Source organism: Hibiscus syriacus, unplaced genomic scaffold (assembly GCF_006381635.1).
Source record: "Hibiscus syriacus cultivar Baekdansim isolate YM2019G1 unplaced genomic scaffold, ASM638163v2 tig00110020_pilon, whole genome shotgun sequence".
Lineage (NCBI taxonomy): Eukaryota > Viridiplantae > Streptophyta > Magnoliopsida > Malvales > Malvaceae > Hibiscus > Hibiscus syriacus.
The window spans coordinates 3,333,816-3,350,116 of NW_024062568.1; the positions used below are offsets into that span (position 1 = coordinate 3,333,816).

At 34.1% G+C, this 16,301-nt stretch overlaps 2 protein-coding genes across 2 annotated transcripts; one reads left to right on the forward strand and one right to left on the reverse strand.

The window, feature by feature from the left end:
• Positions 1-1,343: 1,343 nt before the first annotated feature.
• LOC120213317 (probable methyltransferase PMT11) lies at positions 1,344-6,694 on the reverse strand. The gene is made up of 9 exons (XM_039211497.1): positions 5,887-6,694; positions 4,918-5,070; positions 4,544-4,814; positions 4,050-4,160; positions 3,651-3,810; positions 2,781-3,038; positions 2,572-2,694; positions 2,128-2,205; positions 1,344-1,950 (listed from the first exon to the last, which is right to left on the reverse strand). Exons 1-9 carry the CDS (start codon positions 6,574-6,576, stop codon positions 1,743-1,745), a joined length of 2,052 nt encoding a protein of 683 aa, XP_039067428.1. The 5' UTR covers positions 6,577-6,694; the 3' UTR covers positions 1,344-1,742.
• A 2,213-nt stretch (positions 6,695-8,907) lies between these two features.
• Positions 8,908-11,776, forward strand: LOC120213320 (BTB/POZ and MATH domain-containing protein 3-like). The gene is made up of 5 exons (XM_039211500.1): positions 8,908-9,468; positions 10,133-10,481; positions 10,725-11,001; positions 11,335-11,554; positions 11,589-11,776. Exons 1-4 carry the CDS (start codon positions 9,101-9,103, stop codon positions 11,547-11,549), a joined length of 1,209 nt encoding a protein of 402 aa, XP_039067431.1. The 5' UTR covers positions 8,908-9,100; the 3' UTR covers positions 11,550-11,554; positions 11,589-11,776.
• The last annotated feature ends 4,525 nt before the right edge of the window (positions 11,777-16,301 follow it).

A 16,301-nucleotide genomic window follows, 5' to 3' on the forward strand; every position in this document is an offset into this window, starting at 1 on the left:
AAAAAGTGATTCTTGTATATATATAATGATGATTCATATGAATTATTGTGGGAATATATTTACCAAATTTAATCCAAATCCCAACAGTATCAAATTCCTTCAACGATATCATATTTACTGTCATTTTGTTCTTGCCAAGTAATCAATTGTATTTCCACTTATACTATCGTCGTTGTAAGATTCTTATGTCATACTTTCATAATATTTAGGATCGAGTCTAATTATATTATGTCAAAATTAAGATTAGATCAAGGTCATGTGGAACCTTTTAAATTTTAAGCCGTTCTATCCTGTTGTCTATTTGTCATCCCTAATCCTAACACTCTCAGACCTACTAACATTCAATTATTTAGTTTTATGAACCCTACGTGGTTAATGGGATTTTATTCACCCTTAAAGTCCTAAGTTATAGCAGCTGTATCAGTAGGTGTTTATAAATTATCTATAACTAAGAAAGATTTTGAAATTTTAAAGGTTAATTTCACCAGACATTTCAAAAATAATGATCAAATTCTAAATTAGTGTCTAAATTTCGAAACGCCTCAAAATTGTATTCTCAAATTAAACCATCATTCCAGTAAATACCGAAAGGTAAAGACTGCAAGTTGAACATGCTCCTGTTATAATCGTTTAAATATCTTAAACGACATTCAAATAAATATGCTTGAGAAAAAAATCATCGACTTTACATGAATAGTAACCCTTTTGATCAACTCAAAATGATCTTCGTGAATAAATGATTAGAAATGAAAAAATATATATTTACAAATATATATTTACAAATACAAGTACAAACCACAAGCAATACTAACACAAAATACAAATAATTATCCTAATTAAAATACTTTTGAATTTAGATTAAAATAAACTTAAACAAAATATAAGAATTAAACCAGAATAAAATCTTAACAGAAAACTCAACTATAGTACCTACATATGAGTCATGAGACTTGCACCTAGAGTCCTAGACTAAGTCAAAGTTCGGTTTACACCTTCTAAGCAAATATATAAATTGTATGAAAAATTACTCAAAGATCATTAGGAGTCGGTCAGGTTCGGTTGAGTTTTAAGCCTACCTTAATTTGATCGGAGTATTATAATTTTAACTCCGAACTTGGCCCTAACCTGAATTTTCAAAATAAAAAACTCGACCTATAGGGTCAAGTCGAGTCAAAACCTATTAGATCTGGATCCCATGTCCATCCCTAATCAGACCAACCTTCAAGCTCGACCCATAGGTCTATTTTCATCCCCATCAAGAAGCATATCTAAGCTTTATTACAGATTAACTAATAGAAAGTATAAAAAAATCACTATATAAGAAGAAACAGAGGAAATCAATATGAATTTAACTTAACAATAAATATTTTATTTTGCCATATTATCCAATGAAATGAAATTCTAAATGAAAAATGACCCTACCACTTCCCTCAGAAAACAATTAAAACAAAACTTGCAGGTAATGTATGTTAGAAATAAAATACAAAAGGATATGTAAAAACATACCAGGCTCCATTTCAGCTGAAGATATCAAATTATCCCTAGGGACCTCAGAAGTTTCTGATGTCCTCCCCGGTCCGATGACTGTATATTGTTAAAACTTCAATAATCAAGGAGCTGTTCTTTTTTATTTGGGAACAACCCTTGGCGGGATTTGTATTTAGCATGTCTAACTACATCTTCAAGTTCCATTAGTTAACACCACAGGGGGAGTGCGACTTCGAGTGTTTAGTTCCATTGGTTCAACTGCGGAGTAGGCGTTTGTCACATGCCAAGACCCTGTAACTTGCATGAGGACCCTCGGATGTATCACGTAGAGCCGGATGCCAACCCATGGCTTTTGCAATATCTTGAAGTTCATCCATAACATCAAGAGAATCGCGGATGTATACTCGTCCGCCAGGTCGCAATATCCGGTCCATTTCAAGCATGATGGTAGACATATTACATCTGATATACAAGTGGAGAATAATCAAATTATCAACAAATCTGATATACTAACACTTCTCGTCAATAAGACTTCCAAATCATACACATAGCGACAGACTATCCAGAGTCCAGACATGCTAACCCATACTATAAAATTAACAATTTTCAATTGTAAGTTATAAAGGTCATAAGGTGTACCTTTTCCTCTCAATTGAAAAGAGGCCAGCTGCATGCAAAAAGTCATAGGTCCTCGGGTATGTATCAAATGGCTCACACCTGTAAAATTACACACAATTTAACTTATAACCCTGATAAAGCAGTGATAACACACATAGCATACTTTAAACTTTTAGATTAAATCGGCTTCATTGGCCTAACAATACACAAACACATACGTATATGCCCATGTATATTAAATGGACAACTTTTTGAAACAAGGAAAAAGTTAAAACAATAATCCAAAAATAAGAAAAAAGCAAGGGAAGGGATAACTTTTCTGACATCCAAAGTAATGAGTTTTTGGCCACAAGTAACTACTGATTAAAGATATCGATGAAAGTGCGGGCATTACTAATCCTATCCAATTCAATCTGATCAACTATGGAGAGTTTCCTGATTGGAGTTATGGTTAAGAAAAAGTACCAGTCATGCATGACCCCTATTAATCCACGATCATATATAACAGGCAAGGTGTTGGGCCCACTAACAGGGACCACATTGAGAACCCAAGCATCAAGTTGATTGTCGATCAATGCTGCAGCAAATCTGCACAAAATACATAAAATATAGGTTTAGAAATACTGCAACAAGTATCTTAATTGTACCGTGCAAGACGAGGTTTAATAGAATACCCTCCAAAGCTAGCTTTCATGTCCATAACATTCCTTAGTTTAAACTTCTTCCAATGTAGAGAACGGACATAACTTGCCACTATTTCATTCCAGTATTTTGATTCTGCCTTGAAGAGTTCTTTTCTAGCTATGTAGGAATCAATATGTATGCTCTGCAGCCTGTCAGGTGGAGTTTGCAAACGAGCAGGCCACGGAGCAACATTTGCACCATATCCATTCTCAGGAAGTCGACTAATGCATGCCTTTAGATCAACATACCTGACAGATTATGCAAATACCCTGTGACTAACTTGAAACTACTCACATTAAGAAACAAACAAGTTTAAATTGGCACCCTTAAGCATGGAAGACCTAATGATAACCAACTACCAAGAAGCACTAACAATAAGGACAAGAATGAGCAATTCCAGATTTCAAAATAGGTGTAGAAATTAATCTTCAGAGACTGACGAAGTTAAAATAACATGCAAGTGAAAAAAACATTGTTCAATTGATAGAACCATCAAAAACAAAATCAGCACAGAGAAGTGAAATCATGCCAGTTGTCAGTTTCGTACGGCAGTTGGTCAATTAAACTTTCAATGGTCAAAAAGACCATAGGCAAAACTCCAACAGAGTTTCAGAAAAGCAATTATATTCACAAATTTCTTCAAGGTATATACACTAAAAGCAATATACACCAGCTAGTGCACAGCAATATGCATAGAACAAGTATATAAGGCTTCAAGCATTCAATTATATGATTGCTGATACTCAAATCATCCGCATATGCAGGGAAGGGCACGTATAACTAAAAATCAGCCATTCAAGTTTGATGATATTGTCACATTATCAATTGTTTTCCAAATAAAAAGAAGAGACTGAACATACCAAACATTATCCGGGTCATCATTTGGATCACACAGAGGAGGAATAGTCCCAGCCTCACGGTTGAAATAACAGCTGTTATTAAAAGGTTTCTGCCATATTGCAATGTACCCTTCTTTCTTTACTAGATTCCAGCAGAGGCGAGTTGTAAGGTTAAGCATCTCTGGAAACAAAGAAGATTAAAAAATAATCATGCATGGCAAACCTAATACATAATTTCTTACAAACTGCCACACAACATATTTCACCAAATGAGCACAAGCCAAATAGCATAAATGGTAAACCAGGATAAAAAGAAAATGTCAGTATAATTTGAAGTTGAAATTGCAAATGCACAATGAGTATTGTAGTTATCACATTTCTGCGCATGCTTAACATGAACTCTAGGTCCAACATTTCTACCTTCCCATTGTTCTTCAAGGGCTTGTTCATGCTTGTAAACAGGCTGCGCTGCCCAAGAAAAATATCCACCAGCTCTGAGCATTCTATTCACCTCAAGGAGCAAAATTCCTTCTTCATTACAAACCACAGAAGGATAAATCAAAAGATGTCCCAGAAGTTGATTAAAAGAAACATCAAAGTCATATTCTATAAACATCTAATGGAGCAATAATGTTTATTAAATATAAACAAGTTTTTGTTTAAAAAGAAAAGGTAGAAGATGAAAAAAAAAGTTCATTGGCAAATATAAAGGAAACTGGAATTATTGAAAAATTTCCTTACTGGAGAAGAGCAACAGATACAATATAGAATGAGTATATAGGGTAGTCAAATCCTGAAGTTAGTGAAGATATGATATTTGAAATAATACAATAAAACTTCATCAGATAAAATATTTTCCTTACTATGCTTTGCAACCAAAAAATGACTAGATAAGACTTGAACAAAAAGTATACCATCACGAGTCCAGTTGATACAACATCTTGAGCAATGTATCAAATCAAAGGCTTGACTTGGGTACAATAAACGACGAGTTGCAAATGCAGCTACCATTGCAGGCACTCCACGTTCAAGTGCAAATTGAATCTGGTTTTCATGGACATCTTTAGGAGCTATTGACATGGTTATAACATTCCGTGACAGCAAATATGCACCAAAACTTGCCACACCACATCCAACGTCCAGAGCAACACGAATATGATGACCAAATGTAATCTCAGGAACCATCTGGATATACGGATTAGAACCTGATTGTCAGAAATAAAATCCATATATAAAATTGCTTGGAGTTTTTCATGCATACATATAAGACTTTAAAATTTTTCATAACCTTAGACATTTGATCCAGGTACTGGTCCGCCCCATGTATGAATTGTGTGCCACCTCCAGGAAACTTGAACTTATCCTTCCCTTTTCTGGAAATCCAATTCTGACCACCCTTGTCATCTACCAGACGCGAATGTGGGACATTACTGAACCATACCTATCATCCATTGAAGAAGTGTAACCTATTAGAAAACTGCATATGCTACATACAAGTAAGAGAAAGATTTTTAGGATAATTGCTGAAATAAGTGAAAGTTAACAAATCATACAGTAACAAGAGCAACTTCAAAACAAACCCAAAATTTTATCTCTTTTTTATATAATTGTATATTAGAATATTTAATTTCCACAAATATTCTCTATTTCCTTGTTCAAGAACCCTAATTCTTGGTCACCAAGGATTATAAACCTTGTAAAAATGTAATGGCCTGTGGCTATTTTTATCAATCAATAAAATATAACAAAAAGACTTTTGGCAACTGTTTGGAGCTTGATCCTCGAAGTGATCAAATTTTAATTTCTCTTGTTAATTTTCCCAATTTCCTTTTGATAAAACCATAGGTTCTTATCATTCTTTGTTTTAGTCTAAATTATCAAAGATGCATATCTCGATTCTCCCTAGGATTTATTTTCCGTGAAAATCTAAAGATACCAAATCCGTTTTTAGAACTCCAACGCATGTAATAATTTAACAAAAACTTAAATAGATAATAAGTAATTTAACAAATATATCACTTGGTTAGTGCTCCCTAAACACCCAAAACCCCAAAAAACTAACAAATAAACTCATAGTATGTTGTTTTTAATTAAGTGATTATGAACTCCTGTCTCTAACTCAGCTCCATAAACTGCATGCAGAACTTGAGTATTGACAGAGTTTAGACGAAGTAATTAAATATATTAGAAACAGGAATACATAAAGCATGCATTTCATTCAACAAAATATATTCAGAAATTAATCAAAATAATTTACCTCATCACGGCTTTTAGGCCACGGGATCGGTGGTCGATATCCTTTGGGAGGCGGAACCAAGCAATTCAATCCTTTCCCTTTTTCCGGACATTGCCGTTCAAATCTCTCCCCGTTCTTCGTCGATTTAAGCCTCTTGATCGCTTCCACATTATCCAAACAAGGTACATACTCTCTCATAGTCTGGTCACAAAGCCCAAACTTCTTAACTCGAAATGTAGACCTAGCATATTCCTTATTGGTTTCCGTCTCCATCTCCGTTCCGTTTCCCCAATCCTCCACCAAATCCGGATCGAACTCCCCGATCTCAAACTCATCCGACATCGTACCATTCTCATCAACGATCCCGTAACTCTTTATCTCAGGCGGAGGAGGAGGAGGTGGAGGTGAAGCTGCCTTCGACTCCGACACAGATTGCTGCACATTACTTATAACTGGATCAGCTGGTTCCGGTTCTGTGGCATTAATGAGAGCAGAAATATTGAATTCTTTATTGAAATTGGGAGAAATAACAACGGAAGGTACAAACGACGTCGTCAAGGAAGGCAATTGGCGGGAGAAGAAGACTAGCTGACGGGAACCGTCGGACCAGTGTTTGCCTAAGCAAAAGAATGAGACGAAGATGAAAACGAAAGCCGCGAATTTGATCACCGTTTGGCTCTTGGGGAACTCGACATTGCCGAGAAGTTTCATTGTTTGAAAAACAAAACCGACGGCGGTGGCGGTAGCGGAGATCTGGAATTCTGGATTGTCGTTTTCGAATTTAGAGGAATTATATAAAATAGTTGTACTGCAGTGGCATTTTCGTAATTTTCGTTGGGTGGAAAAAAGAGCTCGTAATCTGTGAAGTAACGAATTTTCGGAACTATTAAGTGATGTTTATTTTGCTAGATGCTAACCTCACCTGGCCGTGAATAAATTTGTCTTTTTGCTTAATCATGGAATTAGTCCCTATATTACGTTAAATATAATATTTAATCTACTTAAATTAATTTAACAATGATTTGGTTCATCTAACTTTATAATATTATTGGTTGATCTAAATTGATAACTTAACTAATTTCTATTGTTAAAGTAGAGAGTGAAGCTACTTTTCTTAAATTCACATTATAACTTTAATGAAAATACTTATTTAATTATCAATTTAAACTTGCTAATAACGTTATTAACGGATAATTAAATTTTAAATTTCAAGGTAGGATTGTAATTATAATTAGATCATTGTTATGTTTGGTTATTAATTAATAAGATATAACAAAAGGATGTAACTATTGGTTAGTCTAGCCATACGAGATTCTTATTTTTAAAATAATGATCAATAATTATATTTTGAAACTGAAAATGTAGTAAATTAAGTTAGAAAGATTATTTATATGATAAGTTTAAATTAGTTCATTAATAAATTGGATACAAATAATTAAAAATATAACAAAACAAAAATAACAATGAAGGAAAATTTTGAGATAAAGTGAAATAAGGTATTTCATTTAATTATTTATTATTTTTAGGATACAAACATGTAATCTTTCTAAGTTACAATTTATTCAATTGAAATATTGTTAAAAATAGTAAAATTACTTAAATAATATTTTTTTAAAAATATCTCATATAAGGTGTTGAAAAAAATATTTTCTCATATAAAATCATTACTACATTACCTTATTGAAGACATTTGGACCAACCAACAATTTTAAGAAGATGCATGATTATTTGGTGACTTCTCCAAAATGCAAGCATGTCCTGCAAGCTAACAACGTTGCAATTCGAATTGTGTCTTTCCAAAAACGTTGAGTAATCTAGACGTTTTCAAGATAACGTCAGGTAATCCAGGCATCTTTCATGTTATATTGTACCAATGACTTTAGATGAGAAAATAATTGTTTCATCCCTTGTACAAGGAAATATTTTTTTCTGCAACATTATCTAAACAATTTTACTGTTACAAATAGATTATTTCATTGTTAAAATTGAAACGAAAGTGTTATGATATGATAACAATTTTTGTTCTTAAAAGTTATATATTATATCAATTTAGTTTTAATTCAAAATAATTCAATAATTCAACTCTTCATATTTAAAAAATCTATCAATTCGATGTTTATTCTTCTCATATCGATATTATAGTAATTTCTTATTGCTTAGGATTGCTCATTGATCTCAATATCTTACGTTACATTTTTTAAGCTAATTATATAATGTTAAATATTATAAACGGAGGTATTATTTTTATTATTTCGTTAGAGATATTAAGCAGAGGAGTTGACAATTTTTTTATGAAATCTAATTTTCCGTGTACACTTATAAGATACCTTCTTGCATAGTATGTTTATTCTTTCAAACAATCAAGCGTAGGTTGTACTCATCGTCGATCAATATTATCTTCGAGTCGCATATTTTGCCACGCGGGTACTTTATAAAATTGTAAGTTGAACTTGCTTAATCATATAATTGACTAATATTCATTTATGAAAAGTTTTATCGGTAATTTATTATTGTTTATGGTAGAATACAACTATTCAACTATTGCTTTGATTTGGTTGACTCGTTTGATTTAATTATGTCACAAAAATATTAAATTGATAAAAAAATTTAAATAATAATGATTAACACTATTATTATTATTATTATTATTATCAAATTGAGACCAAACAGATAGAATATATAAATTTTAGAGAATAAACCATTATTATATCATATCGCATTGAAATTTTATTTTAATTTTAACAGAAAATTAATATATTTATAATAATATTATAAAATTGTAATTAAAATATTCTAAAAATAATATATTACTATTTTATTTAAAATTTAGGAGTGAAATTAATAGGTGACATAAACGATAAAAATATAACAATTGAAAGTTAAGAGACTACAATAGGAATGCAATAATAAAATGTGACCGATACTGTAGTTTATCCATAGAACGACAACTTATATACTTTTTGCCTGATACAATCCGAAAACTCCACCGAAGAGAAAAAAAATCTCCTAGAAACTATTTCACATTCTCCCGTCGGTCATTCCGCCGCCCACCGCTATTGCCACCGCCATTGCCATTGCCACCGCCACCGACACGGCTACCATTACACAACAGAAAATTGACTTATCCTCTTCCATTTCGCATTTTACTCTCATAATTTCTCCGAATTTTACCCAGTAAATGAAATTATAGAATTAGGGTTTTGAGGACTCAACGAGGAAAAGAAAGAAGAGCAACATGGATGATTCCGAGGACTCAGAATCGAAATCAGTGAGCGAGACAGTAAACGGATCACACCAGTTCACGATCAAGGGTTACTCCTTGGCGAAAGGGATGGGTCCCGGGAAATGTATAGCCAGCGATATTTTTACCGTCGGAGGTTACGATTGGGCGGTTTACTTTTACCCCGACGGTAAGAATCCGGAGGATACCGCGATATATGTTTCGGTTTTCATTGCTCTGGCTAGTGAAGGTACTGATGTTCGTGCACTTTTTGAGCTCACCCTTGTGGACCAGAGTGGGAAAGGGAAGCATAAGGTTCACAGTCACTTTGATCGAGCGTTGGAGAGTGGGCCTTATGCGTTGAAGTACAGAGGAAGCATGTGGTAACAGTTTTGAATTTTGGAACTTAGGTTTTGGTTCATAATTTATGTTTTCTTTTAATTATTTGTTTATTTGTTTTCAGAATGAATTGATAATTTGTGGAGGTAATTGTTGTTTTTGTTTCTGTTATAATTATTGGATTTATATATGTAAGCAATTTTGATCGAAAGTGGGATGTTGAGCTTGAGGTTTGTTGTGGGATGTCACTGTTTATATGCTTTTATTTGATGAATTGGTAAATGTGGGTTTGGTTTTAGGACTTGTAGGTCACTTTTTTCATGAATTTAATTACATTTAATTTGAGGATCCAAGCATTAAACTAAAATTTGCATTAATTGTCTAAGAAATATCAATCTCATTTAATAGTAAAACAAGAAGATGGGGGTGGTTCTAGGGGCACTGTCGTGTAACTTGGCCGTTTTAGATGAAATGATATGTTAGTAAGTTCCATTTGGTTTCACGTTTTCACTTCAAATTTTATGTCACAAATGTCCGCTGGGTAGTCGGAATATGTGCATATTGTTTCCATGATCATCAAAGTTTATTATTTATATTGTCATATTCATCCCATGAGATGCTAAAATTACATGCCAATAATATTGGGATCCATGTCCCGTCTTATTTTGAGAAGGCATTGATTTTATGTTCTTTCCTCCATGCATTCAGGGGTTACAAGCGTTTTTTCAGAAGAACAACTTTAGAAGCTTCTGACTATATAAAGGATGATTGCATAATCATGAACTGCACTGTTGGAGTAGTCAGAACTCGCATCGAGGGTCCCAAACAGTGTTCTATTCGTGTATCGCCATCAGACATGGGTCAGAACCTTAGGGCTTTGTTAGAATCTGAGATTGGTTGTGATTTAATTTTTCAGGTTGGTGACGAGACATTTAAGGCACATAAGTTGATCCTTGCTGCTCGGTCACCTGTTTTTAGAGCACAGTTTTTTGGGCTTGTAGGGGATCATAACATGGATAAAGTAGTTGTGAAAGATGTTAAGCCTTCTGTCTTCAAGGTGATGCTTCTTTTTTACTTTGTTTAGGATTTTGAATAATGAGATCATGTTGCGTAAGCAAACCCTTGACAGTAGTAATACTGAATATATGATTTTTCTTGATTCACTGAATTGGTAGTAGAAGTATGATCTAATTTGTGGTTCTTAAGTTTTCCTTGCCTATATGCAATTATTCAAGTATAGGTTTTAGTTCTATAGATGTGCTATTTTCATTTATTGGCTGATTATTTCTTGTTCTTGCAGGCAATGCTCTTGTTTATTTATACCGACAAGCTTCCGGATATGCTGGAGATTACAGGCTCCGCGGCTACATGTGTGCCTATTAACATTGTGCAGCATCTTTTGGCTGCTGCTGATCTGTACAATTTAGATAGGCTCAAAGTGTTGTGTGAGGCAAAATTGTGTGAAGAACTTAATGCTGACACAGTGGCAACGACCCTTGCACTTGCCGAGCAGCACCATTGTGCACAGCTTAAGGCCGTATGTTTGAAATTTGCTGCCACTTCAGCAAACTTGGGAGGTGCGTGTTCGTAGACACTACCGGTGCATAGTCCAGGCTATGTAAACTTGGTTCCTACTGTTTGCTCTTCTGAATTCTTTTGATATCCAACTCCTGGAAGATGCTTATATTTCAAGTACCAAACTCTCTTGAAGGTTAAGGCCTACGGGATATATAATCGAATAACCTTGAAGAGGGTTTGGCACTTGAATTTTTTTTTTATCGTCAAGAAATTGCTTATTTCTGTTGAAAAGTTGGAATTCTATATGATAATATAAACTAGCATATGGACATGTTTGGCAATGGTATTATGGTGTGACACATAAACTAATCTATTCTTCCAATGTTTTGCAGCGGTAATGCAATCAGAAGGGTTCCGGCCCTTGGAGGAATCTTGCCCGTCTCTGTTTTCAGAGCTGTTGAAAGCCTCCGCACTTGTCGAGGAGTGCTCGAGCCTGCCATCAAGCAAGAAGAGGAGTGGCAGCAGTCTCTATGGAATGGATCTAGCAGCAGAAGCTCCCATGGAAGAACCAGAGAATCCCAATGAAAGGTGTGTTCGGAGGCGATGAACGCAATAGGTAAGCATGTTTGAAGTGTTGCTAGGACACTTTTCAAAGGAGTGCGTTTTTAACAAAACCCTAACGACGCATGTATATTACATGTCAATATTAGTTTTGCATTTTTTATTCTAGATCCGACTTTGTCCTGTCCTGAATTCGAATTATATGTCCTGATACTCATCAAATATGAGTGTTTGAGATGAATTTCCAAGAAAAACGAAAATTTGAAGGGGAAATACAGAATTTCTTTAGAACACTAGATTATGAAATAATGCTAAAACACTTAATAAATGTATAAAATCAAAGATTACTTAATAACCATAAGCCTGAGGCTACTGGTTTACACCATGGAAATCTGGCCAGAGAAAAGCACCCATAGCAAACCTTCTCTTGTAATCCAAATCACCCTCAGCAGACAATCCATATTCAGCCAAGAGCCTATCAAGCTTCCACTCTGGCATGTCCGAGTAATCCTTCATGGTGTACCTTGGATAATGAAGTGGCATCTGAAAGAAGCCAACTCCATTCACTTGCTGCTTCCCACTCTCCATCTCGAAATCTCACTTTCAAGCTTTTGATCTTGTATCGATGGCGGCAAACATCAGTTAAAAAGGAATATTTATATGTTGCAGGGTATCACGAGGATTGGTTGGCGCACCTTCTTGCGTCTCTCTGGTGCAGTGATAAGCTCTGCATGTATACAAATTGCAATGCTTTCGCGTGTGTTCTGTTTTTCTAGAGGTGAGGATTGCATGAATAGTCCCCACGCCCCACATGCATGAATGTGAAACCATGCCATTCCCATGAATCTCTTTGCAGTTTGCAAGTTTTGAACCATGGGTTAACTGGTTTAATCATCGACGAAAAATGGGTTGTCGTCGTTTTTTGTGTACCGTCTCTTTAATGTCAGGAAATGTAACACGTTAACGATCTAAACTCAGAAGTTGGCACACGCAAAAGTAATCAAGATAAGGAATACATTACATTATTATGATTATTATTATGACCCCGTCAAAATGATTGCAACTAGAAGTATCCTAAGAACACCTAAAATCCCTAAACCGAGAGATGGAGATAGTATTCCTGCCGTCCAATATAGAGAAAACAGGTTCCAAGTTAGGCATATTCCCCGAACTCTTCATTTTTCTTAAGGTACTGTTCTAAACTAGGTTTGCTAGTTTATAATATCCAACCTCAAAATAAGGTTGGATTTGAGAAGGATAAATTTTGTTTTCTAATATTTCGGGTCATTTCAGGTTTGACATTATTTTAAGTTTAGGTTATTCAGGTTTTTCAAGTCAAATTATCACATATTTTGTTACTTTGAATTACGCGCTTCATTTTTAATTTTGCACCTTTTAAACTAAAATTAAAATGTTTATATGTAAGACATGATTATCTAATCGAAATTAACTAGGGATGGTAACGGGTTAGATTAAGTCGAGTTTTTGGTTAATATGACTTGAAAAAAATATATTCTTCACTTGAATTTTACTTGACTCTAGAAATATATCTCCTTTCCAGTTTAAAAAGTATATTTTCCACTCGACTCGAACCAACTAGAAAAGATATTTTCTTTATTTGAATTGATATGACATAAATATATATATAATTATTTTTATTTGTTAAAATAGAGAACTATTCGAAGAAGAAAAAACTATAGAGAGAATGATGTCATAATAATTATCTCCAAATTTGTAGAGAAAAGCATACACTAATCTCAAATCGGGTTGGGTTGTAAATTTTTTACCCTGAACCTGAACATAATTTTACCCTTATAAAATTTGATCCGATCCGATTTAAATTTATTTTTTAAAATCAAGTTAAAATTCATTGAATTCAAATTAAATTATCATTTAATGATTAAACGATAAAAAATAAACCCGACCCATAAATGGGGACGTGTTATGTGTGCTTTGGTAGTCCAATAGCTGAAGGCCCAATATGTTCCCAATGCAATCACATGTTATCCAATCGACATCAATTAATTGATTATTGAGGTAGGCCAATCTCGAACAATGATTGGGCTTCAATTCTCCATCACATGATCTATTGTGCCTAACGATAAGCCCATCGATTTCAACCACATGATCGTGGGAGGGGCCCCAATTGGAATCATCAAACTTTTCTTATCTCAAAACACAACAATATCAACATCATTAGTGATTTTGGGTCACACAATGTTTCATGCTTAGTGGCCCTAAAACATGTGGTTTAACGTAATAGACGGTCCAAAAATGTTTTAGGCCTTTATGGATCCGTACCCCTTAGGCTTGGAAATTAATAGTTTGTAATTTTAATTAAATTTTGTAGTTTGTAGATATTTCTACTGATAGACTTGTCTTAGGGTTAGTTATGAGTCTTATTCAATATACCCGCGTTTTAAATTTAAAATTGGTTCGATTTGATCTCATAAATTCGATTTACATAGATCAAATTTTAATGACATTGTAATGAAATTACGCTGGAGGTGGAAAGGTATGTCTTAAATTTTTATAGCTGAATTGTATTTTAAGTCGTTAAAAGTGTTGAAATCAATATCTCATGCATTAACAATGGAAAAAGAAGAGAACTTAATATTATTGTATATCTTATCTAAGGTTGAAGATTTTAGATTTTAGATTTTAGATTTTAGATTTTAAAAATAAAAGTAAAATTTATGGGTTAAAGATTATATTTAAGGTTTAAAACCATCTAAAATATATCATATGGTGTTTTATTTTAAAAAAGTGCTTCTGTAATAATATTTTCACTCAATATATGAAATTATAACTTTTATGAAAATTAATTTAACAAAAATAATATTGCGATAAATAGATCACATACAAATTTATGGGTGTTATTTTTATTTTTATATTGTATTTTAATTATTTTAAAAATTATATAAAAATATGAAATGTAAAAGTATGTTTTATAACAAGAAGACAAGCGAAAGTCGAGAGAGATACGGGTGGTTATATTTAGGGATGGGCATGGTCGAGTTTCTGCCAACTTGATCCTACCGGTAAAATTTACATCATTCATCCCACCTGACCAACTTGAAAAATATATACCCTCCACCCTACTCGAACCCAATCCGATTATTTGAGATAAAATTTGAACTCGATCCGATCCGACCTAAAATAATAATAAAATATTATTTTTATTCAATAAAAACAATTATTTAATTGAAAAATAATATATAGAGGGATATTATTATAATTATTTTTAAATATATAAGGTAAAATTATTTATTGGGGTCGAGTCGGGTTAGATATTTTCACCCTAACCCCGAACCCGACCTGACTCAAAAATCACCTTAAAAAATTAGATCTGAACTCGAATTAAAAAAAATAATTAATATTGAGTCAGAACATATCGAATTCGGGTTATATGCCCATACCTAGTTATATTGTAATAATAATGTACCGATTATTATTGACCTTTTTTTGCGTGATTTGACTTGTGAACTAAATATGAGCAGACCACGAATTGTGCGAACCCTAAAGCTAAAGAGAAACGTATTCAAATTTAAAAATAAATGCATAAAGTGGAATTGTACTGCCACCTATTACTACTTTTCTTCTTATTACACTGACATACCACACTATCAACAATTATTGTTTCTTATTTCAACCCAAAAATGAAAAGAAAATTCTCGAACGTTTGTACCAATAATGCATCAAGGCAGTGTTCGTTTTAGGGTTTTCAAAAGACATCCGAATTCGGATCCATATACATTGTTATTTTGTTAAATTTGGCATTTCTACTACATGTAGTTAGGGATGGGCATTGTTCGGGTTTTTGATCCACCTTGTAGACATCCATTTTTGTCCGAGACAACAAAAAAATTTATTATTTATTTATTATTATTATTTTATTAATTTATATATATACATTTTTTTGCAAATCTTCCATTCCCATCAAACAACCCACTAAACCACGTTCAATCCCACTATCTCCACCTACTCAAGTACCCCACGACTATCACCTTATCTATCACTCATTTTTGTTCCTAAAGGGGGGAGGAAAAACACAAAAACGGGGCCACGTTGAGTTGGCACGAGGAGGAAAGGGGACACAACAAGGGTTTTGATTCTTTTCTTCTCTCTTCCTCTGCTCTCAAATCTTTTTTTCCTTTTCCAGTTCTACGGCCAAAAACCCAGATGTCTTCTTTGCTTCCAACCAGCAAAGCGATGGCTCCATATTCAAGACACATATACTAGATTGTCTATGTGTAATGATATCCAGTCCCGAAGCTGCCAAACTCGTACTGCTCACCAAATCTCGTTTCTTCAAGCCAATATTTCCCGCAAGCAAAGAGAGGACGCCAAGCATGCGTACAGTGGATTACATGCATCTATATATATATAAATTGGCACACGAGCGCATGTGAGTTGGCTACGGAAACAACCGACGCTAAGCTTGGAGGTGACAGGAAAATCGGTTATGGTGGTGGTTCCAGTGTATAAGATGGCGGTTCCAGTGGTAAACGTGGAGATACGGACACGGTGGTAACCGCGGAAGCTATGGTGGTGGTCGTGGAAGCTACGGAGGTGGACATGGAAGTTACGGGGGGATCCAAAAGATTCAATCTTGGCTTTGCCAACTTACGCTGCTGCTCCAGACTTCACTTACCAAATCAAAAGCCGGTATTCCGACGGAGATGTGCTGAACATGATCAGAGACGGCTCGTTTCAAGCCAAGTTCGAAGATTTTGTCAAGATTTTTTCTAACAAAGAAAGGCTTGCCACAATGAAGAATGAAGCAATCCTTGTTAAT